General features: G+C 42.9%; 1 protein-coding gene across 4 annotated transcripts in view; it reads right to left on the reverse strand.

The window, feature by feature from the left end:
* ltbp1 (latent transforming growth factor beta binding protein 1) overlaps positions 1-26,159 on the reverse strand; it is a 417,603-nt gene that overhangs the window by 137,252 nt on the left and 254,192 nt on the right. For 3 of the 4 annotated variants that reach the window (XM_073050519.1, XM_073050518.1, XM_073050521.1), the window contains 5 exons: positions 17,396-17,521; positions 16,874-16,996; positions 12,674-12,793; positions 10,815-10,934; positions 2,006-2,128 (listed from right to left, as the gene is read on the reverse strand). In XM_073050519.1, coding sequence (XP_072906620.1) covers positions 2,006-2,128; positions 10,815-10,934; positions 12,674-12,793; positions 16,874-16,996; positions 17,396-17,521 — 612 coding nt within the window. The remainder of the gene's footprint in view (positions 1-2,005; positions 2,129-10,814; positions 10,935-12,673; positions 12,794-16,873; positions 16,997-17,395; positions 17,522-26,159) is intronic. The other variant, XM_073050520.1, reaches the window with a different exon arrangement.

The raw sequence follows: 26,159 nt of genomic DNA on the forward strand, positions 1-26,159 counted from the left end.
CATCACATTCACTTTCAGTTTGGTTTTGGGAGATAATTTTCCTGTGTAGATCTTTTGCATCACTGAGGTCTTCTCTAATGATACCTTAGAAAAACAGTGTGTTGTAGCCAGCCTCTGGAATTACGGACAAAGCTGACCCTGTATCCAGCACAATATCCAGACACATCGATTGTGATTCAGATGATTTTGTGATCTACTTCAGTTTTACTATGTAGCTCTAGGCATGACAGTTCACCTTTGTCAGACTCTATGCTGTCTAATTCTGTTTTACATTTGGTAACCTTATGCATTTGCTTAGTTTTGTGTTTGAGACTTTTCACACAGTTGTGTTTTCTGTCTGCATTGGACATTCTCTCATTGTGACCTTGTCTGTGACTCTTTCTACAGACTTTTTCTTTGAACCACCAGTCATTTGCAACATGGGAGAATTTGCCACATCGATAACATCTTTGGCTTTTTGCACCATTCGGGGACCTTTTCTGCATTTCACATTCTAACGTCCTTTTCTGTAGTTCTGCTACATCCTTCACTGCAGTCCCTAACAATATTGCAATGGCCAATGCCCGTTCTAGGTTTGGTCTCTTTCTGCCAGTAGCTTTGTCTGCGTGCCTTGATGTCCATCTCTAAAATCACAGTACTGGGAACGTGTGCGCCATTCTGCAATGTATTCAGAAAGGCTTTCACCTTTTGACTGCTTCTTTTTGTAAAATATAAATCTCTCAGCCATTACCAGCAGTTTAGGGCTCAAATGATTTTGTAAAAGTGCAACAATTTCATTGAACATCTTGCTTGCTGGCTTTGCTGGGGTTACTAAGTTGCTTAAGAAACTGTACATTCTTGGGTCCATTAAGCTAAGAAGTGCAGGGGCTTTCTTTTGCTCCTCCATGTTGTTCATGTTACAATACCCTCTCATGTTCAACCCTCTCGATATATGACTCCCAGCCTTCATTACTGCAACCAAATTTGTCAACTTTCCTGACTGATGCCATTGTGATGGTATTTTCACTTTAAATTCAGCACGGCTTTCACTGTTAATCAAGGGTCCTTCGGCTTTCTCGAGCTGTTTAACTCTTGCTGTTTCTTCCCGTAACTGTCGGTGCAGTTTGTGATGTTTTCTGACATTCAGGTTCGTATTCATCACCAAATTGTTGTGTGTGTGCACAACTACATATATATTAAAATAAAAGCACACACTTGCGAGATGACTTTAACTGATGTATTCACATTGCAATGAGAGAGAGAGAGACAACGGGGGTGGGGGGGGGGGGGGAATGGTCATTCTCCAGTCCTGCTGTAGGGCCTCAGCCCAAAATGTCGACTGTACTGTTTTCCATAGATGCTGCCTGGCCTGCTGAGTTCCTCAAGCATCTTGGGTGGGTTAAAGGTTCTGCTTCATACTAAATGTTTCTTTCAATTCCATTATATAGCAGCCAGGATCAAGAGAGGCCTTCAGTTCATCACTGGTTAAACTAGATCTCAACCAGAAAGAGAAAATAGAAGTAGGACCCGAGAAATGTCTCTTCATGGAGGGTGTGCATATGAGCAAGAGAAATGGGAGCTGTGCAGAAGGACAAAGGAAAGTGAGAATAAAAAGCAAAATTACCTAGTATATCCACACTTGTGTACCTTCTAGCAATCTACTCTAGCTCTGTATCAGTTCAACCAATCACACTTTGAGAGGTTAGCAAGAAGAGGGTTTTCTATTTAAAATGTGGTGTTCTCACCAAAGCACCTGAAAATTACAGCATCATTTCTTTCTTCTAGTATTCCTATCTCATTTGCAATAACACACAAACTACCATTTGCTTCTGAAATGTTAACTTTTTTAGTTTAATAAGTCCCTCGTACTTTTTGAATAAAGGCCTTTGCTTATTAAGCAGACAAGAACACTAGTGATTTACTTCAGTTAGTCAGGGAAGGGAGGATGCACTTTATACACACACCCATAACATAATCCACCATAGAAGAGGACTCTGTGGGATTTAATCCCTACGAGAATTGTTACCTTTGCATGACTTGCTGTCAGGAGATGGTTCATAGCCATGATTACAAATACAGATATAGCCACCCTCAAGGTTGGTACACTGCCCATTGGTACAAACTGGCATGCTGAGGCATTCATTGATGTCTAAGGAAAAAAGAAATGGAAAACTTGGTGTCAAGGTTAGAAGAGCATCAGAAATAGAAATCTTGATTATGTCTATCATTCAGTAATCCTTGACTTCTATCTCCCACACAAATCCACAATACTGCCAATGCTGATTATCACAAATGGAATTCATGGAGGTTCTGTGGATTTGAATGGATTTAAACAGGAAAAGTACACATTAAAGACCATTAAACTGAATTGTTAACCCAATCAGTGCATCAGAGGGCCATATGGAGTCCCACATATCCAGCATTCTTATTTTTACTCAATATCTCATTATTCCAAAATTGTCCCAAAATCCACTAAACTTATCTGGAATTCTCTGCCACAGGAAACAGTTGAGGCCGGTTCATTGGCTATACTTAAGAGGAAGTTAGATATGGCCCTTGTGGCTAAAGGGATCAGGGGGTATGGAGAGAAAGCAGGTACAGGGTTCTGAGTTGGATGATCAGCCATGATCATACTGAATGGCGGTGCAGGCTTAAAAGGCCGAATGGCCTACTCCTGCACCTATTTTCTATGTTTCTATGTTTCTATCCTTTAAAGTTGTCAGCAACTGAGCATTCATAGAACTCCCAGAGGAGAATTCCAGAGATGCGTAACCATCTGAGTAAAATAGTTTCTTATCTCAGTGCTGATGACCATCACATTTCTAGTACGCTATGATTGCCTGTTTCTTGAATCTCCAGCCAAGGTAAACAAACTTCTCTTAAGAATATGTCCTCCCATTCTTTGATATGCCAACATCATCCTTTTCACAGCGTAACCCTTTTAATCCAGGAATTAGTCCAGTGGATTTAAATTTCAACAAGGTAGGAATGTAATTCTTTAGAAAAGGTAAGTAAAAGTGAACACTACTCCAATTGTGGTCGTACCAAAGCCCAGAACTTCATTTAGTTCCAATGAGATTCCCTATTTCTTCTACTTCCACTTCTTGTAACAAAGGACAACATACTTACCTTCCTAATTATCTCCTGAATCTTGAAAGGACCTATTGTGTGATAAACTTGGCTCTTGTTCTCACTATGCACCTTTTCATTGTTTCCCTGCACTAATATTTTCCCCCAATAGCTTTTACACTTTAATTTGCATTGTTATTGTTTTATCTTATTCTAGCCTAATGCACTGGGCAATGATTTGATCTGTATAAACAATACACAAGACAAGCTTTTCACTATATCTTGATACATGAGACAATAACACACCAGTAACAATGCAAACCTGCAAATGAATTGCAATGTGGAGAGCCCAATGATGCGTCTCCCAGCTAAACCACAATTTGTAGGCAAGTACAAGAATACGACCCCTCCAGAATCTAGAAAGTTTGAAAGATCAAACTTTGTAGACAGGTCATCCACCATTTCTGTATCTACTGTTTGGGTGATACTTACTTTATTTATTGAATCTGAGGACCACAGATATTGACCTTGAGAAGGTGATGGCGAGTTTTCTTCTTGAGTGTAAGCACCCTTTCTGGTAAAGGTAATCTCGAAGCGTTGGAGGACAGGGAGTTTCAGAATTCAGAACCAATGATAATGAAGGAACAAGTGATATATTTTGAAGTCAGACAAGGCGTTCCAATGCAGCAAATGCTTTCATCCATCTCAGTGCTACCTCATTATTTTTCACTCTATTTCTTTATTTTAATTTATAGTAATTCTATTTTATGCCTTTGCTCTGTTCTGTCGCGAAACAACAATTTTTCCATCATGTAAGTCAGTGATAATAATTCGGATTCAGTTCACAGGTTCTGATTCTGCTAGAGCTCACAGGTTTGTGAGACCACCCATGTCAATCATTGGATCCCAAAGCTCTTTCTTCTATATTTCCAAAACTTCCATCATACACATTGCTTAACATTATAAAGTATTTCAAATTACTCTTACCCACATTGCAATTCATTTGTCACTTTGTAGTGTTATTGGTGTATTATTGTCTCATGTACCAAGATACAGTGAAGAACTTGTCTTGTGTATTGCTTATACAGATCAAATCATTACCCAGTGCATTAGGCTAGAATAAGGTATTCTTCATGCAGAATATGACCCATCTACGACCACTCTTTGCCTTCTGTGGGCAAGCCACTTCTGGATACACAAAGCAATGTCCCCTTGGATCCCATGTCTCCTTACTTTCTCGATAAACTTTGCATGGGGTATCTTATCAAATGCCTTGCTAAAATCCATATACACTACATCTACTGCTCTACCTTCAACAATATGTTTGGTCACATCCTCAAAAAATTTGCAAAATAGTTGCCTTACAATTACCTGTTATATTTCTTAATCATTCACTCTCACAATTTATTTTTACCCCTTTCTGAAAGGTTGATGGAAGCCCCTTCCTAGTCCTGTTTCTGAGCTTTACTTCTCTATGTACAGATAGACAGCTGCCAATCTTAAACAGAACACACAAGATTATCCACATGGGAACTGAACAAAATACAGCACACCCAGGAAAAATGGAGGAACAACATAAAGAAAAATAAACCCTTGGAACTTTGTTTCCATAATAATGTGCAGTCACATTTCCCAAGGAACATCTGCAGCACTCATCTGCCACACAATTTAATTGAAGACTGCCTGGATTAGTCTTAAATTGCATTCTTCCCAACATGTGACTGCATGTTCTATTTGTAACAGGAAACTGAAAAAAGATACAGTTGATTCCTGATGATCCCAGAGTAGTTTGCCAAGCAGGATTACACTTGGAATGCGCTTTTTACAACCTGTCTACGAATGGCACTTTCTGCTATTAGTATCCCAAGCCACTGAATTATTCACTCTGGAATTGACCCTAAATGTAAGCGCCACACCATGCTAACAAGAGGAAACTTTACTTCCTCTCAAAATAATTTTCCAATTTAAGTATGAAGTTCAAAATTTACACTTGTAAGAATAGTTCCAAACGAGCTCAGAATTGGATAACTTACTGCAGCCTTAATATGCGCCTGAAGCCTGACACACTTTAAGTTTCTGTTTCTAAACTGGCCGTTTTTTTATTCTTCCTTCTGTTCAAGTGGTAGTGATCATGCCACCAGCAGTACACAGCTTCTTAATATTCATAGTAAATAAGAAAATAATAGGATGTAACTTTGTTCTTGGTTATCGAGACTAATCACATTATATAGTCATGGCTGATCTCTGTACTCTGCTTCTAATATCCACTTCCAATGGAACTATATATCTTATAACTGCTCTTTCGGTTTCCGCACTCAATGTCAAATTTCTACCCCATGGTCTTTCTCTTCTTTCATTTATCCAGTTCCGTAGCCTGCATAACTGCTTTTCTCTCATTTTCTTATTTTCCCTCATTCTTTCCCGCTCGCACTAACACTCTTCCACTCTCCTTTTAGCTTTCTTACTTTATCCCATTCCAATATTCTCCTTTCTCTGGCTTTTCAGCAGCTTTAGCATCTCTCTTTATCCTCTTTCTTTATGCAGGCAATCATCGAGAAGGCATGACGCTTAATGAGAGTCCTGACAGCTGAAGGTAGTTTTTACTGGCAGCTGAGTGTGTTCCACAGCCAAAACAGATCTTTGGTATGCTTCACAAAAAAAAATTGCTCCTCCTTGACTAACATGAGTCATTAAATTTTACATATGCTTCCATTTCAATTTTTTTAATCATAAATTTTGTTTCTCCTTCTTAAAGACAACCTGGCATATCAGAAACAACAAATAGGCTTCTGTTCAACCATAAACTGGTTCGGGTACTCATTTGAAGAGAAGGAAAGGATAAAACATTCAGATACCTGAAGACACAAAGCAAATGCCCCTTTGCAATGATCCCATTTCAAGGCAAAACAAGACTGAATTTTTTAAAAAATCACTGTGATTGAGCGATTCCAAGGGGCTATGACGAGTGTACAGTAAAAATTTCCATCGGAGAAGTGTAGCTCAGCTGCCAAGGTAAATATTGGCTTCTGGCTGGTGTTGACACTTAACGTGAAACCATAAGAAGTTAATTCATGGATTCACAGACCAGGAACCACCACATTTGATCAAGGCATCTGCCTACCAAAAAGAGAGTTTTCAGAGACCAAGCAACTGGATAAAACAAAAACTGCTTGAATAAATCTAAGCTCGAAGTTCAAAGTAAATTTATTATCAAAGTACCTATCTGTCACCATGTCATCGTATACTAAGGGTCTGCAAGTGGGGAAGCTGAGGAGCACGGTGCACAGGGAGGTACTGAAGCCTAGATTTTGGAGCTTACTAATTAGCTCCAAGGAGATGATAGTGTTGAATGCTGAGCTGAAGTCAATGAAGAGTATCCTGATGTGTGCATCCTCATTATCCATGTGACAATGAAGATGCCTACATCAGATTGTTCAGATAAATAAAAAGCATGAGAGACAGTTTTTCCACTAATGACTACTTCAGAGCCCACCCAAGACAGTAATTCTCTTCCCACTACTTCCCATTCAAATTATTAACTACGGAGCCTTTTAGATTAGAGTAAAGCACTGAAGGTGGCACATTAAATCACTACCTCTTAACTTGCTAATACATGGGCAGACATACCTCCATTGCATTATGAATCAAACTACATTAACTCTTTCAGACTTGACCAGCACAAGTGCTCATGGAAAAGAATAGGAAACGGAATGGGATTAAACACTTGGACAAAGTATAAGAATAGAGGAAAGAATTCGCCAATAATGAATCACGTTTGATGTGTCATAAAATGCAGCAAATATAAGTGACTTTTTTTCTTCTGTCAAACTATAAAGTCTGATATTAAGAAAAGAGGAAGTGCTGGAAATGTGCTGTGGGTCAGGAAGCGTTTGAAAGGTCAGAAACATTTTTAAGCATCTCAGGTCCTCGTGTTCCACTATTCTAGGGCACCACGGTGGCGTAGTGGTTAGTGCAATGCCTTTGCAGTTCGGAGTATCCTGGAGTTCATAGTTCAATTCTGATGGCAGCGCTGCCTGTAAAGAGTTTGTATGTTCTCCCCATGACTGTACGGGCGCTCTGGCTTTCCTCCCACAGTACAAAGACGTACTGGTTAGTAGGTTAATCAGTCATTGTAAATTGTCCCGTAATTAGGCTCGTGTTAATTAGTTGGGACGCTAGGCAGTGAGGCCCATAGGGCCAGAAGGGCCTACTCCATGCTGTACCTCAAAATCGGGGGGGTTTTTTAATGCCATGAACCCCTACCATTAACAAGGGTCTGTGGACCCCAGATTGGGAACTGCTGCTCTAAATAAATAAATAAATTTGATGCCTCTTTTTAAGGAATAGGTACTGTAAATGTGATCAGTGTGTTGATATATAGTGACAATAAATTACTCAATCCCTTTCTCCTTTTAATTATTTCTACTACATTTTGGTAAGCTAACTTCAGTAGGTCTGTAGTCAGTAACATCCAGAGTTCCATATGTATTTAAAGACATCTAACCCTTAGTGATCTGTCTTTCTCTGACTGCAACATCTCTGCACCACTTCTTGCAGGCCATCATTAAATTTCACTATTCAGTTGAGGAACTCTCAATATGTTCAAGGTCATCAAAGCAACAAATGTGGTTAATTTCTGAAATCTCCTCTGGAAGCCAGTTCTCGGAATATGAAAGCAGGTACAAAGAACCGTATAAGGCACAGCTGCTACATGAAGAACTTCACTCACCATGTTTCTGTGACTGAATCACTATCTATAAAACCAGGTTACAAATATTTCCTATCCCTTACATAGCATTCTGCTATTTCTACTTTAACCAATGAATAGGTCACTTAATACTTTGATCCACTAATATTCTTGCTTTGGTGCAACAGAATCATTTAGAAACTTGACGCACAGAGGGTCTTTCAGCCCAAAGTTAAAGACCTTTCTGCCCATGCCTGTAAGAGAGATGCTTCAGATAGCACATTTATCATCTGGAAGTGTTCCCTGGAACGAGACAGCAAATGGGTTCAGTGCCAAAAGGGGTCATGATAGCATAGGATATAATGGGACAGCCATTACAAACTGCGCCGTCATGCTGGAAACCAAGCATGAGCCCCTGGTCACCGCACGCTGGGTGCTTCTATATAATGGGAACCTGGCCCTTTGCTGGTTTTCCCACAATAACGAACTCACTCCACAGCTCACTCTTGCTATCATAAAGAGACCTGATGAAGGGTCTCAGCCTGAAACGTTGACCGTTTATTCATTTCCATAGATGCTGCCTGACCTGCTGAGTTCCTCCAGCATTTTTTGCATGTTTCAAGAGATCTCTGATCTGTGGAGACCTGCAAAAGAGAGGGCAGTCAGCAGCTTTTGTAACCCAACAGAAGGTGATGCGGGAGACATAAGATCTAAGGAACTTGTCAACACAAGGAGCAGCCAGTACCAGGCCCCACCAACTCCCAAGCTCCACGTCACTCTGCTGAGCAGCCCGACAACAGCCCTGCCAGACAGCCTGTCCACAGTGACTCTCCACTGCTGGGAGAGTGGCTTGCACCAGGGTCCCAGCACAGCAGCACGCAGACCAAGAAGGTGACTGTTTTTTTTAAGTATAAAGGAAATTAAACTGTGAGTGTTCAGACCAGAGCAGAGGACTATGCGCCCTAAGACAAATCAACACTCTGTACAATTATGCTAATCGGAGTATTTGTGCTAGCCCCTAGAACACTGAGAAATCAATGCTCATGCCATCAGGTTGGAGACTACCAAAGCTGTTCCTCTAATCTGTGTCAAAGTTCAAAGCAAATTTTATTATCAAAATACATACTGTATATGTCACCATATACAACACTGAGATTCATTTTACTGCGAGCACACGCAGCAAATCTTTAGAATAGTGGATATAACAGGATCAATGAAAGATCAACCAGAGTGCAGAAGACAACAAACTGTGTAAATGCAAGTAAAAATGAATAGCAACAAATAACAAGAACATGAAACAATGAGATATAGAGTCCTTAAAGTGAGATCATTGGTTGTGCAAACATTTCAAAGAAGGGGAAAGGAAGTGTAGTTATCCCCTTTTATTGAAGAGCTTGATGGTCGAGGGGTAGTATCTGTTCTGAGCCTGGTGGTGCGAGTCCTGAGGCTCTCGTAGCTGAGCATCAGTCTAGCAGTGGAGACGGCTGTGGACAGACAGTGTGGCAATGGGAAGTAGAATTGAAATGGCTGGTCAATGCAAGATTCTGGTTGGTGTGGCATTTGGAGCAAAGGTGCTTAATGCCTCAATGTTTTCAATACATGCTGCCTAAATGCTATTGTATTTTTTCCTGTAAATGTATGCAGGAAAATTAATTTCAAGGTAGCATAAGGTGTCATATGCATACTTTGATGATGATTTTACTTTGAACGAGTTCCTCCAGCTCCATTGTACGTTGCTGCAGGTTTGCAGGATCTGTAGTCTCTTGTGCCTCACCAGTCTCAGCCCTGACCTCCTCGTACCTTCTGCAGCTCAGCTCAGAATGAAGCACTGTGCTCTAATATGTGCTTTATGCATTTATAGTACCTTCTCTCTGTTACTGTATTCTATCCAAAAGTTGGCAAAGACTGACACCCGAGGGTCTTTAACCTTATTTGCTCTACAGCCATCAGGGACGTGCAGACATGCACTTGAAGCCTCTTTAGTTCAGCTACCCTTCTGTTGAGAGCCTCGAGTCCCTCCTTCAGCACAGCATCACACTTCTCCAGACAGTATCCTGTTTAGTGTTTTCCTGTATTTATGGAATTTGGAAAGAAACTAACAAAGTATAATAAATGAAGGTTGAAGCTGCCCTTTCATAAATTGCTTCATGCATATTCAATACATCACATTCTTCCTCCTGAGCTTCAGTGTCACTCTTTAGCTTGAGAACAGGGCAAAGTAATAATTCAGAACTGCACCCTTGTCATCTGTTTCATCTCTCGGGTTAACCTTTTGGTCTCAAGTACGCTTCACACTTTACTTTGATGCATTTATTACGTATGTTTGGTGTTTACCTGACTTTGCATGCCAGCATTTTATCACAGGGTCTTGTTGCCAAGTCAATGGAAGCAAATGGCCAGGGGTGAGTAAAAAATGGTGGACAGTAAAACCAGAGACGAAAGAAGACACTTCTCGCACCCTACAGTACATCTTACTTTTCTAAGAAAATAACAGGCACCACAGTAGTGTAGCAGTTAGCACACCAGTATTACAGCTCGGGGCGTTCGGAGTTCAATTCCGGCACTGTTCTGTACGTCATCCCTGTCAAATGTGTGGATTTCTCCTACATGCCTGGTGTCCTCCCACAGTCCAATGACCTCCCAGTTAGGTTAATTGGTTATTGGAAATTCTCTTCCCTGACTAGATTAGGGTTAATCGGGATTGTGGGATCACTAGGGCAGCATGGCTCAAAGGGCCAACTCCATGTTGTATCAATCTATCTATCAAAACAAAATTTATAAGGCAGTATATCTCAGGAGTGCTTAGTATATTTAATTAGGAAGATGTGCTTTGTGGTATAAAACCAGCCTTTCTAATAGGGAACTGAGCTTGAAGTAACCATGCAATGGGAAAACAGCACTGAGATTAGTAATCCTATCTCCCACTAATGTAGGATTACTGAAGCCAAAGTTAAATTTTCATCAGTAATCATGACAGATAATGCTGGAAGGAATGAAGATCTTTCATATATAATATTTCAAGTGAGATTATTTCTTGGAAGAACCCACTGTGTGTACAGAACAAGACCACACTACATACCAATGCATTGTCCATTTCTGCCTGTGTAGCCTTCTGAGCAAGGTACACACTCATAAGAGCCAGGGCTGTTAATGCATCTTCCAGATGGACATTTGTCGGAATCCTGGCATTCATCGATGTCTGTAAATTCAAAACAGATCACACCTGCAAATTCAGCTCATATTTGAACATGCTTCGACTTCAACTTTACTATTCCAAAAGAGCAGAAAGGAGAGACAGTTGAAAGAGAGAGTGTCTTATGTCTCTGATTGTTAGACCAGCTCAAATGCTTCAAAACTGCCCCCTTCTTAAAGGACAGTGTTGTTACAGCTCACCAGGAAAAAGAGGTCTCTCCTTTTTATGTCACTGACTCCACTATTTTAAGTAGTAGCGAGTTGTACCTTCATTAGCTGATCCCTCCCCCACGCCCGATGTTCATCAAAACAGTATCAGTAATCACTCGACCAACTTACTGTAAAACCAATATTCCTCATTATTATATTGTTGTTTGTGACGCGACAGCTTGATGTGTGGAAACTTGCTACTGCATTTTTTACATTACAACAGTGATCTTTGTTGGCTCTGTAGCCTTTTCAGACCTCCTGAGTTTATTCAAGGTACAAAATAAATGCAAGATTTTCTAATACTTTCACCACTCTCTTCTGAAGAATTTCCAAGCAGCAGTGCTGATATTTCCTCTCTGTTCTCTCCACCTATAGTGTCGATGTTGCCTCAGACATGGGACTGACTGATCAGTGCAAATGAAGCCTACAGGGGAACTTGGCTGCCAATGGAAGTTTACCACTGAATCACTACGGCTAATCCTTGGGGAAACTCCTGGCAAATCTGCTGGGAGCAGGGTGAGTGGAGAAGGAGGTGAGGATTGGGAGCTTGCACAACGATCAGAACCAAGTTCAGGAGAGGAGATGGCTGCCATCAAACTGTATCTTCTGCCATAAATTTGGTTCTTCAGGAGAGGGGAAGTGATCCCAGTCACCTGCACTGAATGTACAATATGACAGTGATTAATACTAGCTCACTTTCTCCAATACTCAATGACAATTTGACATTCCGCAATGATCAATAAACTAATCGTTTGGAATCAAATGACCTTGCTGCTGTCTCGGGGCTGAGTGTGTCTGTACCCGGGCCCCCGTCCAGCATCCCTTCTCTGCCATCTGTCCCATGGCACTCCACCCCCATCACTCCCAACTTCCTTTGCCCCCGCCAGATTTACAAACACTCTCCACTCCACGTTGACAAATACAGTACTGTGCAAAAGTCTTAGGCACCCTGGCTCTCTCTCTCTCTCTCTCTATATATATATATATATACCTAAGACTTCTACACAGTGCTGTACATCCATGTTTTGATGAACAAGTGGGAATGTATTTCTAACACAGGCAACTGTGTACCCAATGGAAGGATGAATAGTGTCTGAGAGAGGATAAGGAATCATGCTAGCATTTCCTCTAGCCAAAGAAGCCCCTCCCTTGCCTGGTTCTATCCTCAAGTTTTTGATTTCATTTTTGGCATTGGATTATGGGTGTACACGTCTTTTGTTTTTTTTTGTTTAGATAAGATTTCTGGATTGATTTTCAGCCACTCCCTTAATTCTCTTGGCCCAAAGGCAGTGACTGGTAGAACAACAAGGTATTCAGAGATGGGGAACTGGATACACACTGATACATTTGTTTGGAAGACTGTTCTTTTTCTGTGAAAATTCTTCATGCTTTATTTTATCCTGCTTCCAAATAACGTGAAATCAGATTCCGTGAGAGAATATTCCATTCCACATCCCGACTGACACACAGCATAAGCTGATGCTTGAAGCCACTTAGTTGTTCAGGGTCTGTTCAGAAGTTGAAACACAAACTCACCTTCACACAAGCCATTGTTCATTCTGTAACCAGCATCACAGTACTGACATCTATAGGAGCCTTCAACATTAATGCAATGGCCTTCTCCACAGATATTAGGTCTCAGGCACTCATCGATATCTTGAAATTAGACAGTAAATTGTTGACCTCAAGGGCAAAATAACATGATACATATACCAAGAAACATCTAGAACTGCACAAAGAACTGTGAGCTGTTTGAGTAAGGAAGGAAGCCATTATATATGGCCCATCAATCCTGCACTAGCGCTCTTCAAGAGCAATCAGTTCAGCTCCATTCTCCAGTTCTACCCATATTACATGCAAGGTGTGTCCTACTTCAAATACCTATTTGATTTCCTTCTTAAAGAGGCAACTGAATCTGCGTCCCCCCACTTCTTCAGAGGTGCTGTTGCTTTGTGAATAAAATTTTCTGCATGGTACCCCTGTACCTTTTGCCAGTCTCCTTAAATTAGCGATCCCTAGTTCTCAATGCTGCCAGTTTCTCTGTACTTAGCATGCCACGTTATCGGAGTCTCTCCGTACCAGGATCATTCCACTAAACCTCATTCTCATATTCCTTTCTTTCTCTCTCTCTCTCTCTCCTCCCCTCTCTCCCCCTCCCTCCCTCCCCCACTGAACAAGGCATTTTTGCCAAGCAGTCAACAAGCAACCATACACATCAATCCTTCATCAATTCCACTTTATATTAAACCATAGAACCATAGAACACTACAGCACACTACAGGCCCTTCAGCCCTCCATGTTGTGCCGACCCATATAATCCTTAAAAAAAAGTACTAAACCCACACTACCCCATAACCCTCCATTTTTCTTTCATCCATGTGCCTGTCCAAGAGGTTCTTAAATACCCCTAATGTTTTAGCCTCCACCACTATCCCTGGCAAGTCATTCCAGGCACTCACAACTCTTTGTGTAAAAAACTTACCCTTGATGTCTCCCCTAAACTTCCCTCCCTTAATTTTGTACATATGCCCTCTGGTGTTTGCTATTGGTGCCCTGGGAAACAGGTACTGACTATCCACCCTATCTATGCCTCTCATAACCTTGTAGACCTCTATCGTCCCCTCTCATTCTTCTACGCTCCAAAGAGAAAAGTCCCAGCTCTGCTAACCTTGCTTCATATGACTTGTTCTCCAAACCAGGCAACATCCTGGTAAATCTCCTCTTCACCCTCTCCATAGCTTCCACATCCTTCCTATAATGAGGTGACCAGAATTGAACACAATACTCTAAGTGCGGTCTCACCAGAGATTTGTAGAGTTGCAACGTGACCTCTCTACTCTTGAACTCAATCCCCCTATTAATGAAGCCTCGCATCCCATAGGCCTTCTTAACTACCCTATCAACCTGTGCAGCGACCTTGAGGGATGTATGGATTTGAACCCCAAGGTCCCTTTGTTCATCCACACTATTAAGTAACTGACCATTAATCCTGTACTCAGTCTTCTGGTTTGTCCTTCCAAAATGCATCACCTCACACTTGTCTGGATTGAACTCCATCTGCCATTTTTCTGCCCAACTCTGCAACCTGTCTATTTCCTCTTGTAACCTTCGACAACCTACAGCTCCATCCACAACTCCTCCAATCTTCGTGTCATCCGCAAATTTACTCACCCATCCTTCCACTTCTACATCCAGGTCATTTACAAAAACCACAAATAGCAGGGGTCTCAGGACAGATCCCTGTGGCACTCCACTAGTCACCGACCTCCAGGCAGAATACTTTCCTTCCACAACTACCCTCTGCTTTCTTCCTTTAAGCCAATTTTTTATCCAAACAGCCAAGGTTCCACTTATCCCATGCCTCATGACTTTCTGGATGTGTTTCTCATGAGGGACCTTGTCAAATGCTTTGCTAAAGTCCATGTAGACCACATCCACTGTCCTACCCTCATCAATTTCTTTTGTTACCTCTTCAAGAAACTCAATCAGGCTCATGAGGCACGATCTTCCCTTCACAAAGCCATGTCAACTATCCATGAGTACACTGTACTTCTCCAAATGCTCGTAGATCCTATCCTAAGAATCCTTTCCAATAGTTTGCAGACCACCGACGTAAGACTCACCAGTCTATAGTTCCCAGGTTTCTCCCTATTACCTTTTTTAAACAAGGGAACTACATTTACACTTCCCCTGTAGCCAAAGAGGATTCAAAGATCATAGCTAATGCTCCTGCGATCTCTTCTCTCAATTCCCACAACAACCTGGGGTGTATCATATCCGGCCCTGGGGATTTATCAATCTAAATGTTTTTAAGAAGATCCAGCACTTCTTCTTCCTTAATCTCCACATTGTCCAGCACACAGGCCCACTCAATTTCAACCTCATCCTGATCAAGACCCTTTCCACTTGTGAAAAGTTCTGCCATGTTTTCATCAAGGTGAGACTACAACAGGAGTTCCAAAACTTTTTTATGCCATGGACCAATACCATTAAGCAAGGGGCACGTGGACCCCAAGTTGGGAACGCCTGGACCAGAACTCAGAGAGACAGCCTCAAAATTCATAGAACATAAAACCGTACAGCACCTATAAGGCCTTTAGTCTAGGTGATTGCACCAACCTATATAAACCTATTTCATCTTTCACTCCTACATAACTCATAACCCTCAGTTTTCTTATATCTGTGTGCCTATCGTAAATGTTCCAATTACATCAGCACCTTCCACAATCTCCGGCAATGCATTTCAGACATCCACCAATGTCTCTGTAAAAGTGCTATCTCTGATAGGTCCTCTTAAGCTTTCCTCCACTCACCTTAGGCTGATGTCCTCTGAGATTGGTCATTACCATCCTGGGAAAAAGGCACTGGCAGTCCACTCTAACTACACCTCTCATAACCTTAAACACCTCAATCAAGTCGCCTCTCATCCTCCTTCACTTCAAAGAGAAAAGCCTCAGCTCACTCAGCCTTCCCTCACTTTACAATTATAGAGTAGCATACTTTTGGAACGTGTACTTTCATGGCCAGTTGGTGCTGTAAGATTTGGGTGTTTGACAACATTTGGCACACAAGGGACTGAACTTCCACGGAGCACTATTTTTACTGCATAGCGCATGTAGGTCAAATTCTAGCTGATGCTATTTCAAAACTGTCAACAGTTCTTTTAAAATAGACAGGTTAACAACTGGGTAAAAATAAACAGCTAAAGATTTTAATACTTATATATTAGTTTGTGTCCTAAAATGTTATATGCTGGTGGTTAAACCTTTAGTAAGGAGAGTGTATGGGGTGTCCAGAGAGGGGTAGCACCTCTGGTGAAGGGGCTTGTTGTGTCTATTTTGGGGCAGCTCGTTCACCTTGGGTCCCCACCGGACACAAACTCTCACCTTTGGCTCCAAGTAGCTGTTGGCATGCCACTTGGAACACACCCCGGTACACCACTTCAGCAGCTGGGCTGATCCAGGTGAGGGTAACCAATGAGCCTCGTACCATGGTGACTCAGGGGCATGCCTGTCCTAGCATGAGACGTCAGCTCCAGCCAACTGGATGGGTGAGATGAACAGTGAGATCCAAAGTGGTTCTGCAACGCTCCATGGAGAGCGAAGGCACAGAAGACATCATGGTTTGGATGAGTACAACTGGACCTGGATTTCTGAGGTCAAGAGCATGTTACTGCCCTAGTGAAACAGTTTTAAAAGCTCTCCCACATAGGTCTCCTATCATTGTTGGATATAACAGACAACTTGCAAGAAAATATTTCTATTAACTATTGAACTGGAAAAACCTTTCCAATGGTTCTTAACTTTGCTTACAAATCTCTAGAGGAGTACTGGGCTAGAGCTGATATAATTCCTGATACATTACCTGCTAGCTACTGAATGAAAAATGAAAATTGCCAAGTGAGGAACTCCAGGAATTGTTCTGTGTTCCTCACGCTCCAGTCTTTAGTAGAAATTTGGCAAAATGACACGAGTTCCACCCACCATCCCCATAAATCTAATTTCCTTTGAACTTTTAATGGAGACTAAGTGGGAGATTCTTGTGGGGTGAGGTGAGTTGGTGGGGGAGGTTGGGGGAGAAGGCCATTGTCATATAATGTCCAATATTCCCTGAGTGAGCTGGCTTTCAGTCAGAAGACTAGAAAGTTTCTTGCAGAAGTTTGAGGTTTTGAACCTTTTAAACTACCATCCATGCTATTATGATATTAGATCCTCCCTGTGAAACATGAAACATTACCGGTGCATTGTGTCCCTCCATCCGACGTAAAGCCTTGGTAACAGTGGCATCGAAAACTCCCTTCTGCGTTCTTACACTGGCCATTGGAACATGGCTGTGGGGCCTGTGTACATTCATCCACATCTGTGAAAGCCAGACCATGTTCATTAGTGGCATAAGCTACTTCTGCCCAAGTTCAAGCTGAAGCAAACAGTTGGTCTTCAAGCTTGGAGGGGTTGCCAGAACAACAACTATCAGGTACTACTCCCCAGCCTCTGTTAAATGCTCAACTCCAACATGGAGCTGGTGACAGAGGAAAGTCCCAGGCAGAAAATGAAAAACACACCAAGGTGCACTGCCAAGGAAAGGTCAAGGTGGGATATGGGTGCATCCAGGGCAATTGGGGATCATAAATTCAAGCAACTTATGTGTTGCCCAGAGAAACTGAATGCAGCAGATTTCCATCAGTCCAAAACATGCTAACAGCCACCCAATATAATTACTGTATACTCAAAGAGAAAGGTCCAGGTTGTTGACTCTCACCAACACAAGCGGTTTGCAAGGCGTTGAGATGGTAACCAGGATCGCAGTTACACGTGTAACCCTCTGGAAGATTGATACACTGGCCAGGTCCACAGATTCGAGGGTTAACTGAACACTCGTCAATTTCTGAAAAAATAGGAGATTGCAACTTTAATTAAATCGATAATGAAATTTCATACCCTATTGGTCTGTTGCATCACAAACTTGCCGCTTATATAATGAACTGCCCTGCTTATGCTAAGATGGCTGGATAAATGTCACCAGTCAACTACTTTTCAATGCTCAGAGACAAGCTGACTCGATTTCATATTTATATTTGATATATAAAATACTAAACTATGAAAGAATAATTGAAATTATGATAAAGGTCTGTTTTACACCAATTAAGCCTCAAGTTTACCCCACATCTTTAAACCATTCCAATGAGCTGACAGTTGAAGGAAAAGTGGATTTGTGCAGTCTGCTGCAATTTTTATTACAGCATTTGCTCTTGCTCTTAGCCTAACCAGAAGCTCATAAAAACGCTTTACCAATCTGCAGGTTTATCTACAATACTACACAGAACACTGGTTTGCCTGCTCCAATTACACTGCAACACTGCCCTTTGAATAATACAAAGATTAGCAGAGCTGTGGGTAGTAAGGAAGGTTGTCAAGAGTCAGAATCACAATCAGGTTTAATATCACTGACATATCATGAAATTTGTTTTTAATGCAGCAGTGGTACATCGCAATACATAAAAAATGTGAATTACAGTAAGTGTGTGTGTATATATATATATACATATATATATAAAACTGGAGATTACAGAGATGGGGAGGGTGAGGCAATGATGGAATCAGGGATCAGAGTAGATACTGTACATACATAGTATACTTGTACTATATATAAAAAGTTAAATTAAATAAATAATGCAAAAGGAAAAAATAAAGTAGTGAGGTACTGTTCATGAGCTCAACATCCATTCAGAAATCAGATGGCAGAGAGGAAGAAGCTGTTCCTGAATTGTTGAATGTGTGTCTTCAGGCTCCTGTACCTCCCCCTGGCGGTAATAATGGGAAGAAGGCATGTCCTGGGTGATGGGGGTCCTTAATGATGGATGCCACCATTTTTGAGGCACCGCTCCTTGAAAGTGTCCTGGATGCTGGGGAAGCTACTGCCCATGATGGAGCTGACTGAGTTTACAATTTTTCTGCAACTTTTTCGATCCTGTGCAACCTCCCTCGTCCTCCCATGCCAAATGTGAATCAGCCAGTTAGAATGCTCTCCATGATACATCTGTAGATATTTACAAGTGTCTTTGGTGACAAAGCAAACCTCTGATGAGACAGGATACAGACCAGTTGTAAGTATGAAGAAGTGGCAGGGCGAGTTTAATCCGTACACGTGTGAGATGTCGCCCTTTGGGAGATCAAATGTTAAGAGGAAAGTATGCAGTGAATAGTGAGACCCTAAGAAGTACTGATATACAGGGGGATTTTGGGATGCAAGTCTATGGCTCCCTGAAAGCAGCAACAGGGTGATTAAAAGAGGATTATGGCATGCTTGCCTTGATTGGTCAGAGTGGTGAGAATGAATGTCAGTAAATCATGTTATAGCTGGATAAAGATTAGTTAGGTCGCACTTGGAGTATTGCGGGCAGTTCTGGCCGCCACAGTACAGGAAGGGTGTACGGGCTTTGGAGAGGGTACAGAACAGGATAGGGGCTTTGGAGAGGGTACAGAAGAGGGCAGGGACTTTGGAGAGGGTACAGAAGAGGGTATGGGCTTTGGAGAGGGTACAGAAGAGGGCAGGGGCTTTCAGAGGGTACAGAAGAGGGTTGGTAGGATATTGCCTTGGTTAGAGAGTATTAGCTATAAGGAGAAGTTGGACAAACTTGGATTGTTCTCACTGGAGTGTTGGTGACTGAGGGCTATCTGATAAACATGCATAAAATTATAAGAGGTATACATGGGGTAGGTAGTCAGAGCCTTTTTCCAGAAGTGGAAATATTAAATTCTAGAGGGCATGTCTTTAAAGTGAGAAAGGGATGTTTAAGAGACTTACAAAACAAGTTTTTGTAATATACATAGACTACCAGGAGAAAGAACATGATACAATTACAGCATATAGGAGGCATTCAGGCAAACACGTGATCAGGCAGGGAACAAAGTGATATAAACCATCTACAGGCACATGTGCTGTTTAAAATGGCACCATATTACCCACAGATATTATGATGTTAAGGGCCTGTTCCTGCACTGCACTGTTCTATGTGCTGTCAACCAAGTCCCCCTTTGCTTTAATTCACTCATAGGATTGTGCATCCTTCACTGGCCCTTAGCAGGTACAAAGTATCAGCAAGTAAGTAGTCAGTTCATTCACAACCAAAGGATAAAATGGAAGATGTGAGCAATATAACCATTACAGAAAGAAATTTACATTACTTGTATTCTTAGTAATAGGTCTGGAGCAGGGATTTGCGGTCAGGGATCCACGGACTCCTCGGTTAATGATGGTCTTCAGCCACATTCTAGGACCAATAAGGATGGCTGATTTCTTAAAGTCATAGGGTTCCTGTTACAATGCTGGCTTATTAAATTAAAGCATATTTAACCATTCAAATTTGTCAGATGTCCTATCAAGATTTGGACTCACTGCTCCAGGCCAACAAGCAGTGTTTCAAGATAGATGTTCAGAACCACATTACTACCATACCACTGCCTTCAGAATTTCAAATGAGCAGGAAAAAAACCCACTGCCTGTTTTGAACTTGCTGACTTCAGAAGCCCTGCAGGGAAGGAGTCAGATTTTCATAGGTTTTATGGATTCACATGAAGATTTATTGTGGGAACCTAGAACAAGATGCTCACCCTGCGGTGGGTTATAACTCACACAGCAGCTGAGATGTTTATTGTCCTGCACAGTATTTGTGCATTCAATCAATGGAGAGCTCTTTCACTTTGAACTCTCCGATTCTCATCAAATGAACTGCAAATCCTGCCAACCAGGCTCTTATACAGTATCGATGCTTAACCACAGTGAAAAGGGGCTATATTCTCAATTACACTGTCCCACGCACCTAAATACTGCACCCTACAAGTTCTGAGGAGCCATTTTTGCAGTTTTCTTTGCTCAAAGCCCTAAATATGGCCATGCGGGTTAGGTAATAGCCCTCATCAAACCTCTTTACTAATATACTCCCGGTTTGTTTCATTTGTTCTACTTTCCAGATCAGTTGAATCTCAGGCATCGATATCCTAACCTCCCCCTTCGACTCCAGCCCTGGCTCCACTCCTCTACACGTCACAACCCCTCCTCTCCATCATTCCCATGTTTACTGAATGGCTCTGGCTTTCAACTAAGCAAAGCCTGCATTCAAATGTTCTCTCCTCAGATCCCTGATTCCTCCATTGCCTCACCCTCCTCCTCCTCTGTATCTCCAGTCATATAATCCTCTAAATTCTTTGTACCCCTCCAGTTCTGCTCTCTTGATCAAACCTAGTTCTGAATGAACCTATATTCAATACTGAAGCTCTAACCTCCAGAAATGCAACACAAAACATCTTCATTTTCCTTTCATCCTTTAAGCCTAACACTTTTTCTTTTTGCCCTTGTACAGCTCATCCAATAAAAACATAGAAAACCTACAGTGCAATACAGGCCCTTAGGCCCACAAAGCTGTGCCAAACATGTACTTACCTTAGAAATTACCTGGGATTACCCATAGCCCTCTATTTTTCTAAGCTCAATGTACCTATCCAGGAGTCTCTTAACAGGCCCAATTGTATCTCCCTACACAGGCAGCCCATTCCACACACTCACCACTCTCTGCATAAAAAAAACTTACCCCTGACATCTCCTCTGTACCTACTTCCAAGCACCTTAAAACTGTGCCCTCTTGTGCTAGTCATTTCAGCCCTGGGAAAAAAGCCTCTGACTATCCACACGATCAATGCTTCTCATCATCTTATACACCTCTATCAGGTCACCTCTCAAACTCTGCAGCACCAAGGAGAAAAGGCCGAGTTCACTCAACTTATTCTCTTAGGGCATGCTTCCCAATCCAGGCAACATCCTTGTAAATCTCCTCTGCACCCTTTCTATGGTTTCCACATCCTTCCTGTAGTGAGGCGACCAGAACTGAGCACAGTACTCCAAGTGGGGTCTGACCAGGGTCCTATATCGCTGCAACATTACCTCTCGGTTCTTAAACTCAATCCCACGATTGATTAAGGCCAATGCACCGTATGCTTTCTTAACCACAGAGTCAGCTGGCACAGCAGCTTTGAGTGTCCCAAGATCCCTCTGATCCTCCACACTGCTAGGAGTCTTACCATTAATACTATATTTTACCATCATATTTGACCTACCAAAAGGAACCACCTCACACTTACCTGGGTTGAACTCCATCTACCACTTCTCAGACCAGTCTTACATCCTATCAATGTCCCACTGTAACCTCTGACAGCTCCCCACATTATCCACAACACCTCCATCCTTTGCGTCATTAGCAAATTTACTAACCCATTCCTCCACTTCCTCATCCAGGTAACTTATAAAAATCACGAAGAGTAGGGGTCCCAGAACAGATCCCTGAGGCACTCCACTGGTCACTGACCTCCGTGCAGAATATGAATGTTAACTTTTGTTTGATAATGCTGCAATAAAATGTCTTGGGAAACTTTATTATTTAAAGGTCCAATGAAAAGATTGTAAAGAGCAAACAAAAAAAATCTTTAAATAAAATTAAACCAAATTAATGAAATGACAACTGTGTATTCATTTCCATAGATGCTGCCTGACCTGATGAGTTCTTTCAGCATTTTGTATGTGTTGCTTTGACTTCCAGATTCTGCAGACCGTCTCGTGTTTATCTAATTCTCTATCATACAACTATTAACATCCACGTATCTGTATTTATTAAATCTGACATCTTGGTCTTTATGCCTGCCCTGATATTTATCAAAATAATGATAATGACTGATATTGTCCGGCATTCATCAGTCACAGGTCATGTTTATACATCAGAAGAGGGGTTTGGTGTGTGCAGAGTTCTCTGATGTCCATATCCTATGTTACCATCTACTGATCTGTTACACTAAAACATTGCTCAACTCCATTCTGCTGCCTTCTTCCCGTAACCTTTCACACCCTGACTAATCAAGAACTTATCAACTTCCACTGAAATATACCTAATGACCTGGCCTTCACAGTCACCCATGGCAACAAATTCCATGGATTCACCCCCCCTCTGTCTGAAGAAACCCTTCCTCACCTCTGTTCAAAAGCATCACCCCCCCCCCCAATCTGAGGCGGTGCCCTCTGGTCCTAGACTCCCCCACCATAGGAAACATCCTCTCCACCTCCACTCTCTGTGCCCTCTGGTCCTAGACTCCCCCACTATAGGAAACATCCTCTCCACATCCACTCTATCTGTGTCCTCTGGTCCTAGACTCCCCCACAATAGGAAACATCCTCTCCACATCCACTCTATTTGTGTCCTCTGGTCTTAGACTCCCCCATCCCCACTACAGGAAACATCCTCTCCACATCCACTCTATCTGTGTCCTCTGGTCCTAGACTCCCCCACCCCCACTACAGGAAACATCCTCTCCACATCCACTCTATCTGTGTCTTCTGGTCCTAGACTCCCCCACTATAGGAAACATCCTCTCCACATCCACTCTATCTGCGTCCTCTGGTCCTAGACTCCCCCACTATAGGAAACATCCTCTCCACATCCACTCTATCTGCGTCCTCTGGTCCTAGACTCCCCCACTATAGGAAACATCCTCTCCACATCCACTCTATCTGTGTCCTCTGGTCCTAGACTCCCCACTATAGGAAACATCCGCTCCACATCCACTCTATCTGTGCCCTCTGGTCCTAGACTCCCCTACTATAGGAAACATCCTCTCCACATCCACTCTATCTGCGTCCTCTGGTCCTAGACTCCCCCACTATAGGAAACATCCTCTCCACATCCACTCTATCTGCGTCCTCTGGTCCTAGACTCCCCCACTATAGGAAACATCCTCTCCACATCCACTCTATCTGCGTCCTCTGGTCCTAGACTCCCCCACTATAGGAAACATCCTCTCCACATCCACTCTATCTGTGTCCTCTGGTCCTAGACTCCCCCACTACAGGAAACATCCTCTCCACATCCACTCTATCTGCGTCCTCTGGCCCTAGACTCCCCCACTATAGGAAACATCCTCTCCACATCCACTCTATCTGTGTCCTCTGGTCCTAGACTCCCCCACTACAGGAAACATCCTCTCCACATCCACTCTATCTGCGTCCTCTGGCCCTAGACTCCCCCACTATAGGAAACATCCTCTCCACATCCACTCTATCTGTGTCCTCTGGTCCTAGTCTCCCCCACTACAGGAAACATCCTCTCCACATCCACTCTATCTGCGTCCTCTGGTCCTAGACTCCCCCACTATAGGAAACATCCTCTCCACATCCACTCTATCTGCGTCCTCTGGTCCTAGACTCCCCCACTATAGGAAACATCCTCTCCACATCCACTCTATCTGCGTCCTCTGGTCCTAGACTCCCCCACTATAGGAAACATCCTCTCCACATCCACTCTATCTGTGTCCTCTGGTCCTAGACTCCCCCACTACAGGAAACATCCTCTCCACATCCACTCTATCTGCGTCCTCTGGCCCTAGACTCCCCCACTATAGGAAACATCCTCTCCACATCCACTCTATCTGTGCCCTCTGGTCCTAGACTCCCCCACTATAGGAAACATCCTCTCCACATCCACTCTATCTGTGTCCTCTGGTCCTAGTCTCCCCCACTACAGGAAACATCCTCTCCACATCCACTCTATCTGCGTCCTCTGGTCCTAGACTCCCCCACTACAGGAAACATCCTCTCTACATCCACTCTATCTGCGTCCTCTGGTCCTAGACTCCCCCACTATAGGAAACATCCTCTCCACATCCACTCTCTCTGCGTCCTCTGGTCCTAGACTCCCCCACTATAGGAAACATCCTCTCCACATCCACTCTATCTGCATCCTCTGGTCCTAGACTCCCCCACTATAGGAAACATCCTCTCCACATCCACTCTATCTGCGTCCTCTGGTTCTAGACTACCCCACTATAGGAAATATCCTCTCCACATCCACTCTATCTGCGTCCTCTGGTCCTAGACTCCCCCACTATAGGAAACATCCTCTCCACATCCACTCTATCTGCGTCCTCTGGTCCTAGACTCCCCCACTACAGGAAACATCCTCTCCACATCCACTCTATCTGCGTCTTCTGGCCCTAGACTCCCCCACTATAGGAAACATCCTCTCCACATCCACTCTATCTGTGCCCTCTGGTCCTAGACTCCCCCATTATAGGAAACATCCTCTCCACATCCACTCTATCTGTGCCCTCTGGTCCTAGACTCCCCCACTACAGGAAACATCCTCTCCACATCCACTCTATCTGTGTCCTCTGGTTCTAGACTCCCCCCACTATGGGAAACATCCTCTCCACATCCACTCTATCTGTGTCCTCTGGTCCTAGACTCCCCCACTACAGGAAACATCCTCTCCACGTCCACTCTATCTGCGTCCTCTGGTCCTAGACTCCCCCACTACAGGAAACATCCTCTCCACATCCACTCTATCTGCGTCCTCTGGTCCTAGACTCCCCCACTATAGGAAACATCCTCTCCACATCCACTCTATCTGTGTCCTCTGGTCCTAGACTCCCCACTATAGGAAACATCCTCTCCACATCCACTCTATCTGTGCCCTCTGGTCCTAGACTCCCCCACTATAGGAAACATCCTCTCCACATCTACTCTATCTGTGCCCTCTGGTTCTAGACTCCCCCACTATAGGAAACATCCTCTCCACATCCACTCTATCTGTGCCCTCTGGTCCTAGACTCCCCCACTATAGGAAACATCCTCTCCACATCCACTCTATCTGTGTCCTCTGGTCCTAGACTCCCCCACTATAGGAAACATCCTCTCCATCTCCACTCTATTGAGGCCTTTCAACATTCAGTATGTTTTAATGAAATCTCCACCATTCTTCTAAATTCCAGCGAGTACAGGCCCAGAGATATCAAGTATGATCAGGTGTATATAACAAGCCTTCATTCCTGGAATCATTCTGCTGAACATCCTCTGAATCCTCTCCAATGTCAGAACAACACATGCAAAATGCTGGTCAGGCAGCATCTATAGGAAGAAGCACAGTCGACATTTCAGGCCGAGACCCTTCATCAGGAAGGGTCCGGCCAAGACCCTTCACCCGAAACATCGACTGTACTTCTCCCTATAGATGCTGCCTGGCCTGCTGCATTCCACCAACATTTTGCGTGTGTTGCTTGAATTTCCAGCATCTGAAGATTTCCTCGTGTTTGCAATGTCAGAACATCTTTTTTTTTAGGTAAGTGGCCCAAAACTGTTCGCAGTTCTCCAAATGAGACCTCACCAATGCCTCATAAAGCCTCAACATTTCATCCTTGCTTTTAAATTCTAATCCTCTCAAAATGATTGCAACATTGCATTTGCTTTCCTCACCACCAACTCAAGCTGCAAGTTATCCTTTAGGAAATACGGAACAAGGACTCCCAAGTCCCCCTGCACCTCCGATTTTTGAATTTTCTCCCCATTTAGAAAACAGCCTATGCCTTTATTCCTTCTACCACAGTGCATGACCGTACACCTCTCTACACTGTATTCCATCTGCCACTCCTTTGCATATGCTCCGAATCTGTCTAGATCGTTCTGCAGCCTCCCTTTTTCATCAACACTA

Source organism: Hemitrygon akajei, chromosome 7 (genome assembly GCF_048418815.1).
Source record: "Hemitrygon akajei chromosome 7, sHemAka1.3, whole genome shotgun sequence".
Lineage (NCBI taxonomy): Eukaryota > Metazoa > Chordata > Chondrichthyes > Myliobatiformes > Dasyatidae > Hemitrygon > Hemitrygon akajei.